This window comes from Panulirus ornatus, chromosome 58 (genome assembly GCF_036320965.1).
Source record: "Panulirus ornatus isolate Po-2019 chromosome 58, ASM3632096v1, whole genome shotgun sequence".
Taxonomy (NCBI): Eukaryota; Metazoa; Arthropoda; class Malacostraca; order Decapoda; family Palinuridae; genus Panulirus; species Panulirus ornatus.
In genome coordinates, this window is record NC_092281.1 from 5298073 (window position 1) to 5316629 (window position 18557).

Sequence of the window (18557 nt, forward strand, 5' to 3'; positions counted from 1 at the left end):
GACTCTAGTTCTGCTAAATATGCTCCCTTAAAGAATGCATTCCTATATGCAGTTGACCCATTCCATGTAAGTGGGAATGGAGTTTATGAAAACTGTTTATACAGACATCTATAATATTGTACCATTCTTCCCTGTCTTCTGTGCATTTTTCATCTTCCCTATGTCAATATTTGTGTTTCAAAAAGTTACATATTTCTTTGTTAATCAAAGTGACCTTAACTGTTCCTTTTATACCAAGAATTATTTCATGAATATTGTAACTGTCTACCTTTACAAGCCATTTCAAATACAGTGATCTGAAGAAAAATAATATCAAAAGAATGCTGTGAAATCTTTACATTCAAATACAAAATATGTAAAACTTTTGAATAATCTCAAGCATAAACGGAAAAGTTAACTTCCTTTGTGTCATCTTCCTCATTTTGTAAGGTGGTAAATGATAAGATTGAATGGATGACTCCATATGCAGTACTAAGAATAATACCTATTAAATCAAGCTAGATTAGTGAAAAAAAAAAAATATAACAGGTTTACTATTGTTGCAATATATCTAGGGTTTAGTAAGGGTGAAGATCATTAAAAGAATTTATGCAATACTGGCATAATCCATCTAAAATCTTCAATCAATCACCATATATAACCCAATTACCAATATTTCTAATGGGCTAAAGGCATGTTTGGTTTTCATCAGCTTTCATCATCATCCTCCTTCCCATGCTGGAAAAAAAAGTCTATGTCAGTAATGAATTACTATATATTTGCTATGCATGGGAAATGCTACAAACTGACAATAAAAAAACTAAAGTAATTCATGTTTAACAAATCATAACATATCAATATAGGACACAAGAAATGCAATAACTTTATGTTAGTTTCTTTTACTTTTTATTTTTTACCTGACTGCCGCTTCCTATGTTAGTGAGGTATCACCAAGACATATGAAGAAAGGCCACATCCACTCACATCCATTTTCTAGCTGTCATGTGAAATGCACCAAAATCACAGCTCCCTTTCCACAACCATGCCACACAGACCTTTCCATGGTTTACCCTGGATGCTTCACATGCCCAGCTTCAGTCTACTGACACCATGTCAACTCCAGTAAACCACAACATACCAATTCACTCCTTCCCATGCACACCTTTCACCTTCCTGTCTGTACAGGCACTGATAACTCAAAATCTTTCTCACTCCATCCTTCCATCTCCAATTTGGTCTCCCCGTTCCCTTTGCTCCCTCCACTTCTGACTCATATATCCTCTCTTAACCTTTCCTCACTCATTCTTTTCATATGTCCAAACCATTTTTGCACAACCTCTTCTGCTCTCTTAAACACATTCTTTCTATTACCATACATCTCCCTTACCATTTCATTACTCATTCAGTCAAACCACCTCATGCCACATAATGTCCTCAATCATTTAATTTCAAACATATCACACCCCCTCCTCCGCACAGCCTTCTCTATAGCCAATGCCCCACATCCATATAATGTTGTTGGGACTACTGTTCCTTCAAACATACCCAATTTTGCCTTCCTAGATAATGTTTTCTCTTTCCAAGCATTCTTCAGTGCCCCCAGAACCTTCACTCCCCCTCCCCAACCCTATGAAACTTCCACTTCCATTGTTCCATTTGCTGCCATATCTACTCCAAGGTGTTTAAAACACTTCACTAGCTCCAGTTATTCTCCATACAAACTTACACCTCAACTAACCTTTCCCTCAAACCTGCTGAACCTAATAACCTTGCTTTATTCACATCACTCTCAAATTTCTACCTTTACACACTCTTCCAAACTCAGTCGCCAACTTCTGCAGTTTCTCACTTGAATCTGTCATCTATCACCAGTGCTAAATCATCAACAAACAGCAACTGACTCACTTCACAGGCCCTCTTATCTCCCACAGACTGCATACTTGCCCCTCTCTCCAAGACTCACATTTGTCTTCCCCTTCACCCCATCCATAAAAAACTGAATAACCATGGTGACATCACACACTCCTGCCACAGATCAACCTTCACTTGGAACCATTCACCCTCTTTCCCTACTTGCATACAAACCTTACACCCTTGATAAAAACTTCTCACTGCATCTAGCAGCTTTTCTCCCACACTGTATATTCTTAAGACCTTCCACAAAGCATCTCTATCAACCCTATTTTATGCCTTCTAAAGATCCATAAATGTCACATACAAATCCATCTGCTTTTCTAAGAATTTCTCACACATTCTTCAGAACAAAGACTTGATCCAAACATCCTCTACCACTTATGAAATCAAACTACTCCTCCCATTAGATACTTTGTACATGCCTGCACCCTGTCAATCAATACCCTCCAATACAACTTATCAGGTGTATACAAAAGACTTATACCTTTGTAGTTTGAACACCCACCTTTATCCCCCTTGCCTTTATACAGTGGCACTATACATGCATTCTGCCAATCCTTAGGTACCTTACCATGATCCATATATACAGTGGAATTCCTTACCAACCAATCAACATCATAGTCACCCTCTTTCTAAATAAATTCACCTTCAATACCATCTGCCTTGCTGCATTTTTAACAATGTAGGTTTTAAAGGATGAAAAGTCATTTCTCTATTGTAGGCAACACCTTATTCACTTCTAGGACAGCACGTGCTTGGTGAGAAGCTAAAACTGTGAAATCCCAATGCCCTGTTCACCTCTAAGACAGCATCATTTGCTTGCCGAGAGGTTAAACACTGTTTTACCCCCCAAAATAAACTGTATAAATGAGGATTCACTCCCTCCTTTGATCATCATAAAGCAGGAACCAAAAGATGTTCTTTTAAAATGGACTCAATGACCATTTAGCATCTTGTCCAGGTCTATGATGTCAGAGTGTTAAGGTGAGGGAGAGTCAAGTGGCCTGTAACCATTATCTGTGCCTGGCCTGTTACCAGTTTTTTTTCAAAAGGGAAAGATGGGATAGAAAGGAAGGGGAAATAAATGGATGCCCATTGGGCATCCAATCCTCACCTGCACACAAGGCAACACAAGCATCAGAGTATAAAACATGAAGAAAGAAAGTAAAAATTTGGCCCCCATTTTTACCATCCTTCTCTGAGGGCAACATATCTAAACCAAAGCCACACAAGGTAGGCTAAACAGATGCAGAGACACCATCAAACAAGGCATTTATCAAAAGCTAAAAAACCCTCTTACATGATCTCCAATATGATACATGAAACCAAAGTTAAGACCACTCTTCCTATAACACGGGCTCTAGCAGACAACCCTGGCTGATCCAACTAGAAAGGTTCCTCATTAATAAAGGCTTCAAGGAGCTAAAAGAAAAAACATATGCTCTCCTTAGTAATTTTGTGAGACAAGGATTTCTTTAAGTATCTTTATTGCATATAAATGATGTTCCAGAGGAGAAATCTTAATGACTTTATCAGGTTTGGATGGTATTGCAGTGGAATCTATTAAAAAAGGGGGTGACTGTATTGCTGACTGGTTGGTAAGGTTATTTAATGTATGTATGACTCATGGAGAGGTGCCTGAGGATTGGCGGAATGCGTGCATAGTGCCATTGTACAAAGGCAAAGGGGATAAGAGTGAGTGCTCAAATTACAGAGGTATAAGTTTGGTGAGTATTCCTGGTAAATTATATGGGAGGGTATTGATTGAGAGGGTGAAGGCATGTACAGAGCATCAGATTGGAGAAGAGCAGTGTGGTTTCAGAAGTGGTAGAGGATGTGTGGATCAGGTGTTTGCTTTGAAAAATGTATGTGAGAAATACTTAGAAAAGCAAATGAATTTGTATGTAGCATTTATGGATCTGGAGAAGGCATATGATAGAGTTGATAGAGATGCTCTGTGGAAGGTATTAAGAATATATGGTGTGGGAGGCAAGTTGTTAGAAGCAGTGAAAAGTTTTTATCGAGGATGTAAGGCATGTGTACCTGTAGGAAGAGAGGAAAGTGATTGGTTCTCAGTGAATGTAGGTTTGTGGCAGGGGTGTGTGATGTCTCCATGGTTGTTTAATTTGTTTATGGATGGGGTTGTTAGGGAGGTGAAAGCAAGAGTTTTGGAAAGAGGGGCAAGTACGAAGTCTGTTGTGGATGAGAGAGCTTGGGAAGTGAGTCAGTTGTTGTTCGCTGATGATACAGCGCTGGTGGCTGATTCATGTGAGAAACTGCAGAAGCTGGTGACTGAGTTTGGTAAAGTGTCCGAAAGAAGAAAGTTAAGAGTAAATGTGAATAAGGGCAAGGTTATTAGGTACAGTAGGGTTGAGGGTCAAGTCAATTGGGAGGTAAGTTTGAATGGAGAAAAACTGGAGGAAGTAAAGTGTTTTAGATATCTGGGAGTGGATCTGGCAGCGGATGGAACCATGGAAGTGGAAGTGAATCATAGGGTGGGGGAGGGGGGCGAAAATCCTGGGAGCCTTGAAGAATGTGTGGAAGTCGAGAACATTATCTCGGAAAGCAAAAATGGGTATGTTTGAAGGAATAGTGGTTCCAACAATGTTGTATGGTTGCGAGGCGTGGGCTATGGATAGAGTTGTGCGCAGGAGGGTGGATGTGCTGGAAATGAGATGTTTGAGGACAATGTGTGGTGTGAGGTGGTTTGATCGAGTAAGTAATGTAAGGGTAAGAGAGATGTGTGGAAATAAAAAGAGTGTGGTTGAGAGAGCAGAAGAGGGTGTTTTGAAATGGTTTGGGCACATGGAGAGAATGAGTGAGGAAAGATTGACCAAGAAGATATATGTGTCGGAGGTGGAGGGAACGAGGAGAAGTGGGAGACCAAACTGGAGGTGGAAAGATGGAGTGAAAAAGATTTTGAGTGATCGGGTCCTGAACATGCAGGAGGGTGAAAGGCAGACAAGGAATAGAGTGAATTGGATCGATGTGGTATACCGGGGTTGACATGCTGTCAGTGGATTGAATCAGGGCATGTGAAGCGTCTGGGGTAAACCATGGAAAGTTGTGTGGGGCCTGGATGTGGAAAGGGAGCTGTGGTTTCGGGCATTATTGCATGACAGCTAGAGACTGAGTGTGAACGAATGGGGCCTTTGTTGTCTTTTCCTTGCGCTACCTCGCACACATGATGGGGGAGGGGGATGGTATTCCATGTGTGGCGAGGTGGCGATGGGAATGAATAAAGGCAGACAGTGTGAATTGTGTGCATGGGTATATATGTATGTGTCTGTGTGTGTATATATATGCGTACACTGAGATGTATAGGTATGTATATTTGCGTGTGTGGACGTGTATGTATATACATGTGTATGGGGGTGGGTTGGGCCATTTCCTTCGTCTGTTTCCTTGCGCTACCTTGCAAACGCGGGAGACAGCGACAAAGCAAAATAAATAAATATAATATTTATCAAAATATGCTTGTTCCTAACTAAAACCCTCTCATTTTTGGCATTAAACTTTTGAGTGTGGATTAATCTATCTATCTATCTCTCTATCTATCTCTGACGTCCATTCCCTCTGGGAATTCCCATCAAGAGGGAGCCACGGCAAAAGAGCCTCCACTTATCCCTGTCCTTACATGCCTCCCTCACATACACCATTCCTCTGTTTCTCACCCTCCAGTATTCCTCTACGCTATTTGCCTATGTCACAGGTGGTTTTCCACACACACTAACCCCTTTACTTGTACTATCATACACTCTCCTTGTAAAATCCCAGTCTTGCATTCTTTCCACATGCCCAAACCACCTCAAAGTAATATTTTTCACCCATTCTACCACTCCACAATTCACTACCTTTGCATTCCTGGCCAAACCATAACTCTCACACAGCCTTTCATTTCTTTCTACATTCCATCTAATCACAACACATGCTCTTCTCAAACCGCTAATTTCCACATCCTAGATTCTTGACTACTGTGCCTCATTCCACATCCATGTTTCAGCTGCATAGGTCACTGTTGGGAGGACTATGCTGTCCCTTAATCCCTTCTTCATTTCCATACTTACACCTCTACCCTTCATTATTCTATTAAGGGACCCAATGACTCTTCTACCCTGTAATACTCTCTTCCTTATCTCTCTTTCCATATCAACACACTTTCTCAAGACAGCTCCCAGATACTTAAATTCCCTCACTTCAGTCTTTTTTCCCCATATCCAAGGCACAAATTAGCACACTTTCTTCTTTCACTCTACATAGTTCTACAAAATCTATACTTTCACACCATTTTCTTTCAAACACCATTACTTTACTTGTACTTGCATTTACCTTCATTCTCCTACATGTGCATACATCATAAAACATACAAGCTTCTGCAACTCCTCTTCACTCTCTGCAAACAATACAGTATCATCCATAAACAGGCTTGCCACTAGCCACCATATCTCACTGCCACACTCCATCTGCACCCCTTTTCCCTAATTTTCTTTCAACTCTCTTATCACTCCATCCATATATATATATATCAAAAAGCCACTGTGACATAACACAGCCTTGCCTCACACCTACATGTATCCCAAGCCTTTTGCTCAGCTCTCCATCCACTCTTACACACATTTGCTCCTCTATACAAAGCTTGTACAGCAACAAATAGTTGTCCCCCTATACCATATATCCTTAATACATCCCACAAAGAAAGACACGACAGCTGTGTCAGAGGAGTACAAACTGACAAACACTGAAGTGCTGGCTAACTAAGCAGCCATTTCTAAACATTCTGATATTCAGGCAGGTAGTACCAGTACCATAACTCCCCAGTTGGTGGCTGCTCACCAATGATTACCTATAGCATGAGAAACAAATTCAAAACATAAAATATGAAGTACTGGTTAGGTTGACACATCACAACTAGATCTAAGGTTGAAGCCATACTGTGACCACTGATGATGGTGGTGTCTCCAAATATACTAGCTTTAAAGACAGAACAAATTACTTACAATATGTATCATGAAAAACACAAATAAAAGAAAAGAATACCTATTTGACACTCTGAAGGCCAAACATTAAAGTGAATCCACTGTAAGCTCACAGACAGCAACATTTAGCTTGCCAACTATGCACCAGAACAGGCAAGAGGATAATGAAATCAGTTGGCAACTTGATATTATCTCATCTCTGTACTGGGACATCAGAGACCTATGCAGGCTATTGTATGCTTGTGAACAAGCATATGACAGTCACATCTGTTTTATCATGGTCAAAGAGGATGAATCCTTATGGATCCATCTTACTTTGGGAAGCTTAAAAAATAGAGATTCAGCTCTCCACTGAGGAAGTACTCTCTGATCTTCACATGGCTCTGTCCTTATGTGAGAAATGAACTCAAGGATGTTGCAAATTATGCTGTGATTTAAGGAAAAAATATGCCTTATTGCTTTTTCCACCTTAGTTAGGAAGCATCAGGAACAAATGAATAACAGCCTCATTTTTGCACATCCATTCACAAGCCATCATGTATAACGTATTCAAACCATACTCCACACAGTATTCTGCTGTTTACTTTGAATGCTTCATATGCCCTGGTCCAGACCAGCGACAGCATGTTGCCCCCAGTACTAAGTCAATCCAATTCATTTTATAACATGCATTCCTCTCAACTCTCCTGAATGTTAAGGCCTCGATACCCCAAAGCCTCCAACTGATCCTTCCATAATATCAATCTGAAAAGTAAAAGCATAAACAAATATCAAAAAGGTGTATGATAAGAACTAACACGTAAAGATCACAAATTATATGCTAAGAAGCATAGCTTAGGATGACAGCTACAGAAGCTAATGGATTTAAGAGCTTTTATGCACCAGCTAAAAATAGCAATGACAGAGTGTTTTGCAGAAAATAAAAATGCAATACCTAAACATGATTGTTTAATAAAAACTTTAGTGATATAATGAAATACTATGGCTGAAAATAAAACACTAAAGCAAAATGAAAGTTTGGAAGAATGTGAAAGCTTGGTATGTTCCTTAATAGAGAGAATTATGATATACTTATCTTTAATAAATGAAACTGAGAAACTGCACTGAACTGTAGACCAGTTTTTATGATGAAAGTGGTCTATAAAGCATCAGAAAAGAAAATCAGAAAATGAATGAATGATTGCTTCAAAGATAGAACTACCCAAATGAAAGACATAGCCTTAGGGAAAGGAAGTCATGAGTAATAAATTTATTAAGACTTCTATGACAGAATGACATAGGTTGACTGTCCCTAGACAGCCAGAAAGCATGACACTGTACTACAAAGGAGGCTGGTAAAGATGAATTTTCGGAAGGGAAGATAAGAAATTACCAGAGTGGAAGGGACCTTAGGTTTCTTGTCTGCAGAGCCTTCTCAAAATGGATTTGGTCACCAGTGGCATGCTATAGGGCAGGCTATTAGGACCACTGCTTTTCTTGGTATATGTAAATAACATGCCAAAAGGACTGAACTCATACTTGGTTATGCTTGTAGATGATGCCAATGTAATGAAAGAAGTAAAGAATGCTGTGGAATGCAACAACTTTCAAGGGTACTTAGAAAACCTATGAAATTATTCTGATACTTGGTTCAAGTAAGTGAATACAAGAAGATGCAAAGTAATGAGGATGGGACAAAGTGAAGAAGGCTTTGTTATGAATATAATCTAGCAAGAAAGAAGCTACAGAAATCCATGTGGTGACATAGGATCAACACTGTACCTAACCTGTCACCAGAGCTTCACCCCAGGAAAACTGTTAAATACAAACTATTCGCATGCAAATATCAAAATTCCATTAAGAATATGGACAAAGACATACAGCTGTATTAAGATAGCTGAAATGCAGTGAGAGGTTAGAGGATATACATCTAACATAAAAGCTTTGTGGAAGATGAAAGCCAGCAAGGCAGAGGGTTTGAATGGTATTGCAGTGGAATATATTAAAAAAGGGGGTGACTGTATTGTTGACTGGTTGGTAAGGTTATTTAATGTATGTATGACTCATGATGAGGTGCCTGAGGATTGGCGGAATACTTGCATAGTGCCATTGTACAAAGGCAAAGGGGATAAAAGTGAGTGCTCAAATTACAGAGGTATAAGCTTGTTGAGTATTCCAGGGAAATTATATGGGAGGGTACTGATTGAGAGGGTGAAGGCATGTACAGAGCATCAGACTGGGGAAGAGCAGTGTGGTTTTAGAAGAGGTAGAGGATGTGTGGATCAGGTGTTTGCTTTGAAGAATGTATGTGAGAAATACTTAGAAAAGCAAATGGATTTGTATGTAGCATTTATGGATCTGGAGAAGGCATATGATAGAGTTGATAGAGATGTTTTGTGGAAGGTATTAATGTGTGGGAGGCAAGTTGTTTGAAGCAGTGAAAAGTTTTTATCAAGGATGTAAGGCATGTGTACGTGTAGGAAGAGAGGAAAGTGATTGGTTCTCAGTGAATGTAGGTTTGCGGCAGGAGTGTGTGATGTCTCCATGGTTGTTTAATTTGTTTATGGATAGGGTTGTTAGAGAGGTGAATGCAAGAGTTTTGGAAAGAGGGGCAAGTATGCAGTTTGTTGTGGATGAGAGAGCTTGGGAAGTGAGTCAGTTGTTGTTCACTGATGATACAGCACTGGTGGCTGATTTGGGTGAGAAACTGCAGAAGCTGGTGACTGAGTTTGGTAAAGTGTGTGAAAGAAGAAAGCTGAGAGTAAATGTGAATATGAGCAAGGTTATTAGGTACAGTAGGGTTGAGGGACAAGTCAATTGGGAGGTAAGTTTGAATGGAGAAAAACTGGAGGAGGTGAAGTGTTTTAGATATCTGGGAGTGGATTTGGCAGCGGATGGAACCATGGAAGCGGAAGTAAATCATAGGGTGGGGGAGGGGGTGAAAGTACTGGGAGCGTTGAAGAATGTGTGGAAGTCGAGAACATTATCTCGGAAAGCAAAAATGGGTATGTTTGAAGGAATAGTGGTTCCAACAATGTTATATGGTTGCGAGGCGTGGGCTATCGATAGAGTTGTGTGGTGGAGGGTGGATGTGCTGGAAATGAGATGTTTGAGGACAATATGTGGTGTAAGATGGTTTGATCGAGTAAGTAATAATACGGTAAGAGAGATGTGTGGTAATAACAAGAGTGTGGTTGAGAGAGTAAAAGAGGGTGTTTTGAAATGGTTTGGTCACATGGAGAGAATGAGTGAGGAAAGATTGACCAAGAGGATATATGTGTCAGAGGTGGAGGGAACGAGGAGAAGTGGGAGACCAAATTGGAGGTGGAAAGATGGAGTGAAAAAGATTTTGAGTGATCGGGGCCTGAACACGCAGGAGGGTGAAAGGCATGCAAGGAATAGAGTGAATTGGAACGATGTGGTATACCAGGGTCGACGTGCTGTCAATGGATCGAACCAGGGCATGTGAAGCGTCTGGGGTAGAGCATGGAAAGTTCTGTGGGGCCTGGATGTGGAAAGGGAGCTGTGGTTTCGGTGCATTATTACATGACAACAAGAGACTGAGTGTGAACAAATGTGGCCTTTGTTGTCTTTTCCCAGCTCTACCTCGCGCACATGATGGGGGGAGGGAGTTGTTATTTCATGTGTGGCGGGGTGGTGATGGGAATGAATAAAGGCAGACAGTATTATATACATGTGTATATATGTATATGTCAGTGTGTGTATATATAGGTATATGTTGAGATGTATAGGTATGTATATTTAAGTGTGTGGATGTGTATGTATATACATGTATATGTGGGGGTGTTGGGCCATTCTTTCGTCTGTTTCCTTGTGCTACCTCGCTAATGCGGGACACAGGGACAAAGCAAAATAATAAGTATAAAAAACATCAAAGTATGGGGCAACTTGATCATTACCTTAATGTTTCTACACCAGATTAACGATGTCATTCATAAACTAATTCTATAAAATACAAAGATAGAGAAACTAGAGGCCACAGCAAGAAGACACTTTGAGAAAATGTAAAAAAGTACTTTTTAATAACATTTTGAATGAATGACATACTAAATGATGAAGCTGCGAATGCTGACAGTACACCGAAGTTTAGAGATATATGAGAGCTGAGAAACTTCAAGAGATGTTGCCATAGGAGCATAAAACTCCCAACTAATGCCGCACAAATATGTAATTACATTAAGGTATATAATATTCACCAAGCATGCATTACTGCTGAGAAGAACCACATCTCTTGGGCTATGAGTGCAAACTGCAAGTGCTAAACTTAATGAACTTATGACAATAGAACTGCTTACTCATCCCTAAGATAGAGACTATCTATGCAATTCTAACAGTATTTACATTATCAGAAATATGAAAATATGTTTCAGAAACCATGGCATGTGAAGCAGTCAAGGTAAATCACAAATGAATTGGCAGTAGATGATAGGCATTTGTTCTAGTACATACATGGCTGCCAAAAAGTGGATGTGTGCAACTAAAGAAATGCTTACAAACGAGGGAGAATAAATTAGGTATGAAAAACTTAGGCATTCCTAGAAACTGTTCTACAAGTGATTTCTAAAAGGATATACAGTAATATCAATTTCAGAATCACCTATCAATCTAGGTAGTCTGTTTGTAACAATTTCCAGCATACAGGCTCAGATGCAGCTGATACTTAAACCAATGATAACAATTTCATAACAAACCTGTCTCCATAAAAAAAATACTAAAAAGTATCTCAAACCTCACTGAATATCATTTTTCTATTCTTGTGATATGCTTGCCTTTCTGCTCACACAATATCAACTGACTGGACAACAGATTTATCAGTTTAAATGTACAAAGTGCTTACCTTCATATAAAACTTCTGCAAATAGTCCCAAAATATTAAGTTGAAGAAGCTGTGAGGTCCAATTCTGAAGTATATGGCAGACCATCCCTTGTAGAAACCCCAGAGGCCTTCAGTTCTAAAGATCTTGAATATGCAGTCACTTATGCCCTTATAGAGCAATCCTCGTCCTTGGCTATCCAATCCTAAGAAATTTACCAAACATTATATCAAAACATTCCAGAAATCAGTTATATTTCATTCTTTAAGCTAGTAGGCTCTTGGTATGAATAAAAAAAATTAGAGGAAAAGAAGTGTTTTAGACATCTGGGAATGGACTTAGCAGCGAATGGAACCATGGAAGCGGAAGTAAATTATAGGATGGGAGGTTGGGGGAGGGTTCTGGGAGCCTTGAAGAATGTGTGGAAGTCGAGAACATTATCTCCGAAAGCAAAAATGGGTATGTTTGAAGGGATAGTGGTTCCAACAATGTTGTATGGTTGCGAGGCATGGGCTATGGATAGAGTTGTGCGCAGGAGGGTGGATGTGCTGGAAGTGAGATGTTTGAGGACAATATGTGGTGTGGGGTGGTTTGATCGAGTAAGTAATACTAGGGTAAGAGAGATGTGTGGTAATAAAAAGAGTGTGGTTGAGAAAGCAGAAGACAGTGTTTTGAAATGGTTTGGTCACATGGAGAGAATGAGTGAGGAAAGACTGACCAAGAGGATATATGTGTCAGAGGTGGAGGGAACGAGGAGAAGTGGGAGACCAAATTGCAGGTAGAAAGATGGAGTGAAAAAGATTTTGAGTGATCGGGGCCTGAACATGCAGGAGGGTGAAAGGCGTGCAAGGAATAGAGTGAACTGGAATGATGTGGTATACCAGGGTCGACGTGCTGTCAATGGATTGAACCAGGGCATGTGAAGCATCTGGGGTAAAGCATGGAAAGTTCTGTGGGGCCTAGATGAGGAAAGGGAGCTGTGGTTTTGGTGCATTATTACATGACAGCTAGAGACTGAGTGTGAATGAATGGGGCCTTTGTTGTCTTTTCCTAGCACTATCTCACACACATGAGGGGGGAGGGGGTTGTTATTTCATGTGTGGCGGGGTGGCGATGGGAATGAATAGAGGCAGACAGTATGAATTATGTACATGTGTATATATGTATATGTTTGTGTGTGTATATATATGTATATGTTGAGATGTATAGGTATGTATATTTGCGTGTGTGGATGTATATGTATATACATGTGTATGTGGGTGGGTTGGGCCATTCTTTCATCCGTTTCCTTGCGCTACCTCGCTAATGCGGGAGACAGCGACAAAGCAAAATAAAATAAATAAATAAAAATGGGTATGTTTGAAGGAATAGTGGTTCCAACAATGTTGTATATATATGTTTATGGAAGGGGTTGTTAGGGAGGTGAATGCAAGAGTTTTGGAAAGAGGGGCAGGTATGAAGTCTGTTGTGGATGAGGGAGCTTAGGAAGTGAGTCAGTTGTTGTTCGCTGATGATACAGCGCTGGTGGCTGATTCATGTGAGAAACTGCAGAAGCTGGTGACTGAGTTTGGTAAAGTGTGTGAAAGAAGAAAGTTAAGAGTAAATGTGAATAAGAGCAAGGTTATTAGGTACAGTAGGGTTGAGGGTCAAGTCAATTGGGAGGTAAGTTTGAACGGAGAAAAACTGGAGGAAGTAAAGTGTTTTAGATATCTGGGAGTGGATCTGGCAGCGGATGGAACCATGGAAGCGGAAGTGGATCATAGGGTGGGGGAGGGGGCGAAAATCCTGGGAGCCTTGAAGAATGTGTGGAAGTCGAGAACATTATCTCGGAAAGCAAAAATGGGTATGTTTGAAGGAATAGTGGTTACAACAATTTTGTATGGTTGCGAGGCGTGGGCTATGGATAGAGTTGTGCGCAGGAGGGTGGATGTGCTGGAAATGAGATGTTTGAGGACAATGTGTTGTGTGAGGTGGTTTGATCGAGTAAGTAACGTAAGGGTAAGAGAGATGTGTGGAAATAAAAAGAGCGTGGTTGAGAGAGCAGAAGGGGGTGTTTTGAAATGGTTTGGTCACATGGAGAGAATGAGTGAGGAAAGATTGACCAAGAGGATATATGTGTTGGAGGTGGAGGGAACGAGGAGAAGTGGAAGACCAAATTGGAGATGGAAAGATGGAGTGAAAAAGATTTTGTGTGATCGGGGCCTGAACATGCAGGAGGGTGAAAGGTGGGCAAGGAATAAAGTGAATTGGATCGATGTGGTACACCGGAGTTGACGTGCTGTCAATGGACTGAATCAGGGCATCTGACGCGTCTGGGTAAACCATGGAAAGTTTTGTGGGGCCTGGATGTGGAAAGGGAGCTGTGGTTTCAGGCATTATTGCATGACAGCTAGAGACTGAGTGTGAACGAATGGGGCCTTTGTTGTCTTTTCCTAGCGCTACCTCGCACACATGAGGGGGGAGGGGGATGGTATTCCATGTGTGGCGAGGTGTGATGGGAATGAATAAAGGCAGACAGTGTGAATTGTGTGCATGGGTATATATGTATGTGTCTGTGTGTGTATATATATGTGTACATTGAGATGTATAGGTATGTATATTTGCGTGAGTGGACGTGTATGTATATACATTATGAGTGGGGGTGGGTTGGGCCATTTCTTTCGTCTGTTTCCTTGCGCTACCTCGCAAACGCGGGAGACAGTGACAAAGCAAAAAAAATCCTCCCCTCCTTGTATTTTTTTTAACTTTCTAAAATGGGAAACAGAAGAAGGAGTCACGCGGGGAGTGCTCATCCTCCTCGAAGGCTCAGATTGGGGTGCCTAAATGTGTGTGGATGTAACCAAGATGTGAAAAAAGGAGAGATAGGTAGTATGTTTGAGGAAAGGAACCTGGATGTTTTGGCTCTGAGTGAAACGAAGCTCAAGGGTAAAGGGGAAGAGTGGTTTGGGAATGTCTTGGGAGTAAAGTCAGGGGTTAGTGAGAGGACAAGAGCAAGGGAAGGAGTAGCAGTACTCCTGAAACAGGAGTTGTGGAAGTATGTGATAGAATGTAAGAAAGTAAATTCTCGATTAATATGGGTAAAACTGAAAGTTGATGGAGAGAGATGGGTGATTATTGGTGCATATGCACCTGGGCATGAGAAGAAAGATCATGGGAGGCAAGTGTTTTGGGAGCAGCTGAATGAGTGTGTTAGTGGTTTTGATGCACGAGACCGGGTTATAGTGTTGGGTGATTTGAATGCAAAGGTGAGTAATGTGGCAGTTGAGGGAATAATTGGTATACATGGGGTGTTCAGTGTTGTAAATGGAAATGGTGAAGAGCTTGTAGATTTATGTGCTGAAAAAGGACTGATGATTGGGAATACCTGGTTTAAAAAGCGAGATATACATAAGTATACTTATGTAAGTAGGAGAGATGGCCAGAGAGCGTTATTGGATCACGTGTTAATTGTCAGGCGCGCGAAAGAGAGATTTTTGGATGTTAATGTGCTGAGAGGTGCAACTGGAGGGATGTCTGATCATTATCTTGTGGAGGCTAAGGTGAAGATTTGTATGGGTTTCCAGAAAAGAAGAGTGAATGTTGGGGTGAAGAGGGTGGTGAGAGTAAGTGAGCTTGGGAAGGAGACTTGTGTGAGGAAGTACCAGGAGAGACTGAGTACAGAATGGAAAAAGGTGAGAACAATGGAAGTAAGGGGAGTGGGGGAGGAATGGGATGTATTTAGGGAATCAGTGATGGATTGTGCAAAAGATGCTTGTGGCATGAGAAGAGTGGGAGGTGGGTTGATTAGAAAGGGTAGTGAGTGGTGGGATGAAGAAGTAAGAGTATTAGTGAAAGAGAAGAGAGAGGCATTTGGATGATTTTTGCAGGGAAAAAATGCAATTGAGTGGGAGACGTATAAAAGAAAGAGACAGGAGGTCAAGAGAAAGGTGCAAGAGGTGAAAAAAAAGGGGCAAATGAGAGTTGGGGTGAGAGAGTATCATTAAATTTTAGGGAGAATAAAAAGATGTTCTGGAAGGAGGTAAATAAAGTGCGTAAGACAAGGGAGCAAATGGGAACTTCAGTGAAGGGCGCAAATGGGGAGGTAATAACAAGTAGTGGTGATGTGAGAAGGAGATGGAGTGAGTATTTTGAAGGTTTGTTGAATGTGTTTGATGATAGAGTGGCAGATATGGGGTGTTTTGGTCGAGGTGGTGTGCAAAGTGCGAGAGTTAGGGAAAATGATTTGGTAAACAGAGAAGAGGCAGTAAAAGCTTTGCGGAAGATGAAAGCCGGCAAGGCAGCAGGTTTGGATGGTATTGCAGTGGAATTTATTAAAAAAGGGGGTGACTGTATTGTTGACTGGTTGGTAAGGTTATTTAATGTATGTATGACTCATGGTGAGGTGCCTGAGGATTGGCGGAATGCGTGCATAGTGCCATTGTACAAAGGCAAAGGGGATATGAGTGAGTGCTCAAATTACAGAGGTATAAGTTTGTTGAGTATTCCTGGCAAATTGTATGGGAGGGTATTGATTGAGAGGGTGAAGGCATGTACAGAGCATCAGATTGGGGAAGAGCAGTGTGGTTTCAGAAGTGGTAGAGGATGTGTGGATCAGGTGTTTGCTTTGAAGAATGTATGTGAGAAATACTTAGAAAAGCAAATGGATTTGTATGTAGCATTTATGGATCTGGAGAAGGCATATGATAGAGTTGATAGAGATGCTCTGTGGAAGGTATTAAGAATATATGGTGTGGGAGGCAAGTTGTTAGAAGCAGTGAAAAGTTTTTATCGAGGATGTAAGGCATGTGTACGTGTAGGAAGAGAGGAAAGTGATTGGTTCTCAGTGAATGTAGGTTTGCGGCAGGGGTGTGTGATGTCTCCATGGTTGTTTAATTTGTTTATGGATGGGGTTGTTAGGGAGGTGAATGCAAGAGTTTTGGAAAGAGGGGCAAGGGTATGAAGTCTGTTGTGGATGAGAGAGCTTGGAAGTGAGTCAGTTGTTGTTCGCTGATGATACAGCGCTGGTGGCTGATTCATGTGAGAAACTGCAGAAGCTGGTGACTGAGTTTGGTAAAGTGTGTGAAAGAAGAAAGTTAAGAGTAAATGTGAATAAGAGCAAGGTTATTAGGTACAGTAGGGTTGAGGGTCAAGTCAATTGGGAGGTAAGTTTGAATGGAGAAAAACTGGAGGAAGTAAAGTGTTTTAGATATCTGGGAGTGGATCTGGCAGCGGATGGAACCATGGAAGCGGAAGTGGATCATAGGGTGGGGAGGGGGCGAAAATTCCTGGGAGCCTTGAAGAATGTGTGGAAGTCGAGAACATTATCTCGGAAAGCAAAAATGGGTATGTTTGAAGGAATAGTGGTTACAACAATTTTGTATGGTTGCGAGGCGTGGGCTATGGATAGAGTTGTGCGCAGGAGGATGGATGTGCTGGAAATGAGATGTTTGAGGACAATGTGTTGTGTGAGGTGGTTTGATCGAGTAAGTAACGTAAGGGTAAGAGAGATGTGTGGAAATAAAAAGAGCGTGGTTGAGAGAGCAGAAGAGGGTGTTTTGAAATGGTTTGGCACATGGAGAGAATGAGTGAGGAAAGATTGACCAAGAGGATATATGTGTTGGAGGTGGAGGGAACGAGGAGAAGTGGGAGACCAAATTGGAGATGGAAAGATGGAGTGAAAAAGATTTTGTGTGATCGGGGCCTGAACATGCAGGAGGGTGAAAGGTGGGCAAGGAATAAGTGAATTGGATCGATGTGGTACACCGGAGTTGACGTGCTGTCAATGGATTGAATCAGGGCATGTGAAGCGTCTGGGTAAACCATGGAAAGTTTTGTGGGGCCTGGATGTGGAAAGGGAGCTGTGGTTTCAGGCATTATTGCATGACAGCTAGAGACTGAGTGTGAACGAATGGGCCTTTGTTGTCTTTTCCTAGCGCTACCTCGCACACATGGGGGGGAGGGGATGGTATTCCATGTGTGGCGAGGTGTGATGGGAATGAATAAAGGCAGACAGTGTGAATTGTGTGCATGGTATTATGTATTGTCGTGTGTGTATATATATGTGTACATTGAGATGTATAGGTATGTATATTTGCGTGAGTGGACGTGTATGTATATACATGTATGAGTGGGGTGGGTTGGGCCATTTCTTTCGTCTGTTTCCTTGCGCTACCTCGCAAACGCGGGAGACAGTGACAAAGCAAAAAAAATCCTCCCCTCCTTGTATTTTTTTATAACTTTCTAAAATGGGAAACAGAAGAAGGAGTCACGCGGGGAGTGCTCATCCTCCTCGAAGGCTCAGATTGGGGTGCCTAAATGTGTGTGGATGTAACCAAGATGTGAAAAAGGAGAGATAGGTAGTATGTTTGAGGAAAGGAACCTGGATGTTTTGGCTCTGAGTGAAACGAAGCTCAAGGGTAAAGGGGAAGAGTGGTTTGGGAATGTCTTGGGAGTAAAGTCAGGGGTTAGTGAGAGGACAAGAGCAAGGGAAGGAGTAGCAGTACTCCTGAAACAGGAGTTGTGGAAGTATGTGATAGAATGTAAGAAAGTAAATTCTCGATTAATATGGGTAAAACTGAAAGTTGATGGAGAGAGATGGGTGATTATTGGTGCATATGCACCTGGGCATGAGAAGAAAGATCATGGGAGGCAAGTGTTTTGGGAGCAGCTGAATGAGTGTGTTAGTGGTTTTGATGCACGAGACCGGGTTATAGTGTTGGGTGATTTGAATGCAAAGGTGAGTAATGTGGCAGTTGAGGGAATAATTGGTATACATGGGGTGTTCAGTGTTGTAAATGGAAATGGTGAAGAGCTTGTAGATTTATGTGCTGAAAAAGGACTGATGATTGGGAATACCTGGTTTAAAAAGCGAGATATACATAAGTATACTTATGTA

At 41.3% G+C, this 18557-nt stretch overlaps 1 protein-coding gene across 4 annotated transcripts in view; it reads right to left on the reverse strand.

Moving 5' to 3' along the window:
* Window positions 1-508: 508 nt before the first annotated feature.
* Window positions 509-18557, reverse strand: part of LOC139766866 (solute carrier family 25 member 35-like) — a 97943-nt gene continuing 79894 nt past the window's right edge. For 3 of the 4 annotated variants that reach the window (XM_071695873.1, XM_071695871.1, XM_071695872.1), the window contains exons 7-8: window positions 11707-11888; window positions 509-7613 (exon numbers count right to left, since the gene is read on the reverse strand). In XM_071695873.1, the coding sequence (XP_071551974.1) occupies window positions 7563-7613; window positions 11707-11888 (233 nt within the window). In that variant the 3' untranslated portion in view covers window positions 509-7562. The remainder of the gene's footprint in view (window positions 7614-11706; window positions 11889-18557) is intronic. The other variant, XM_071695874.1, reaches the window with a different exon arrangement.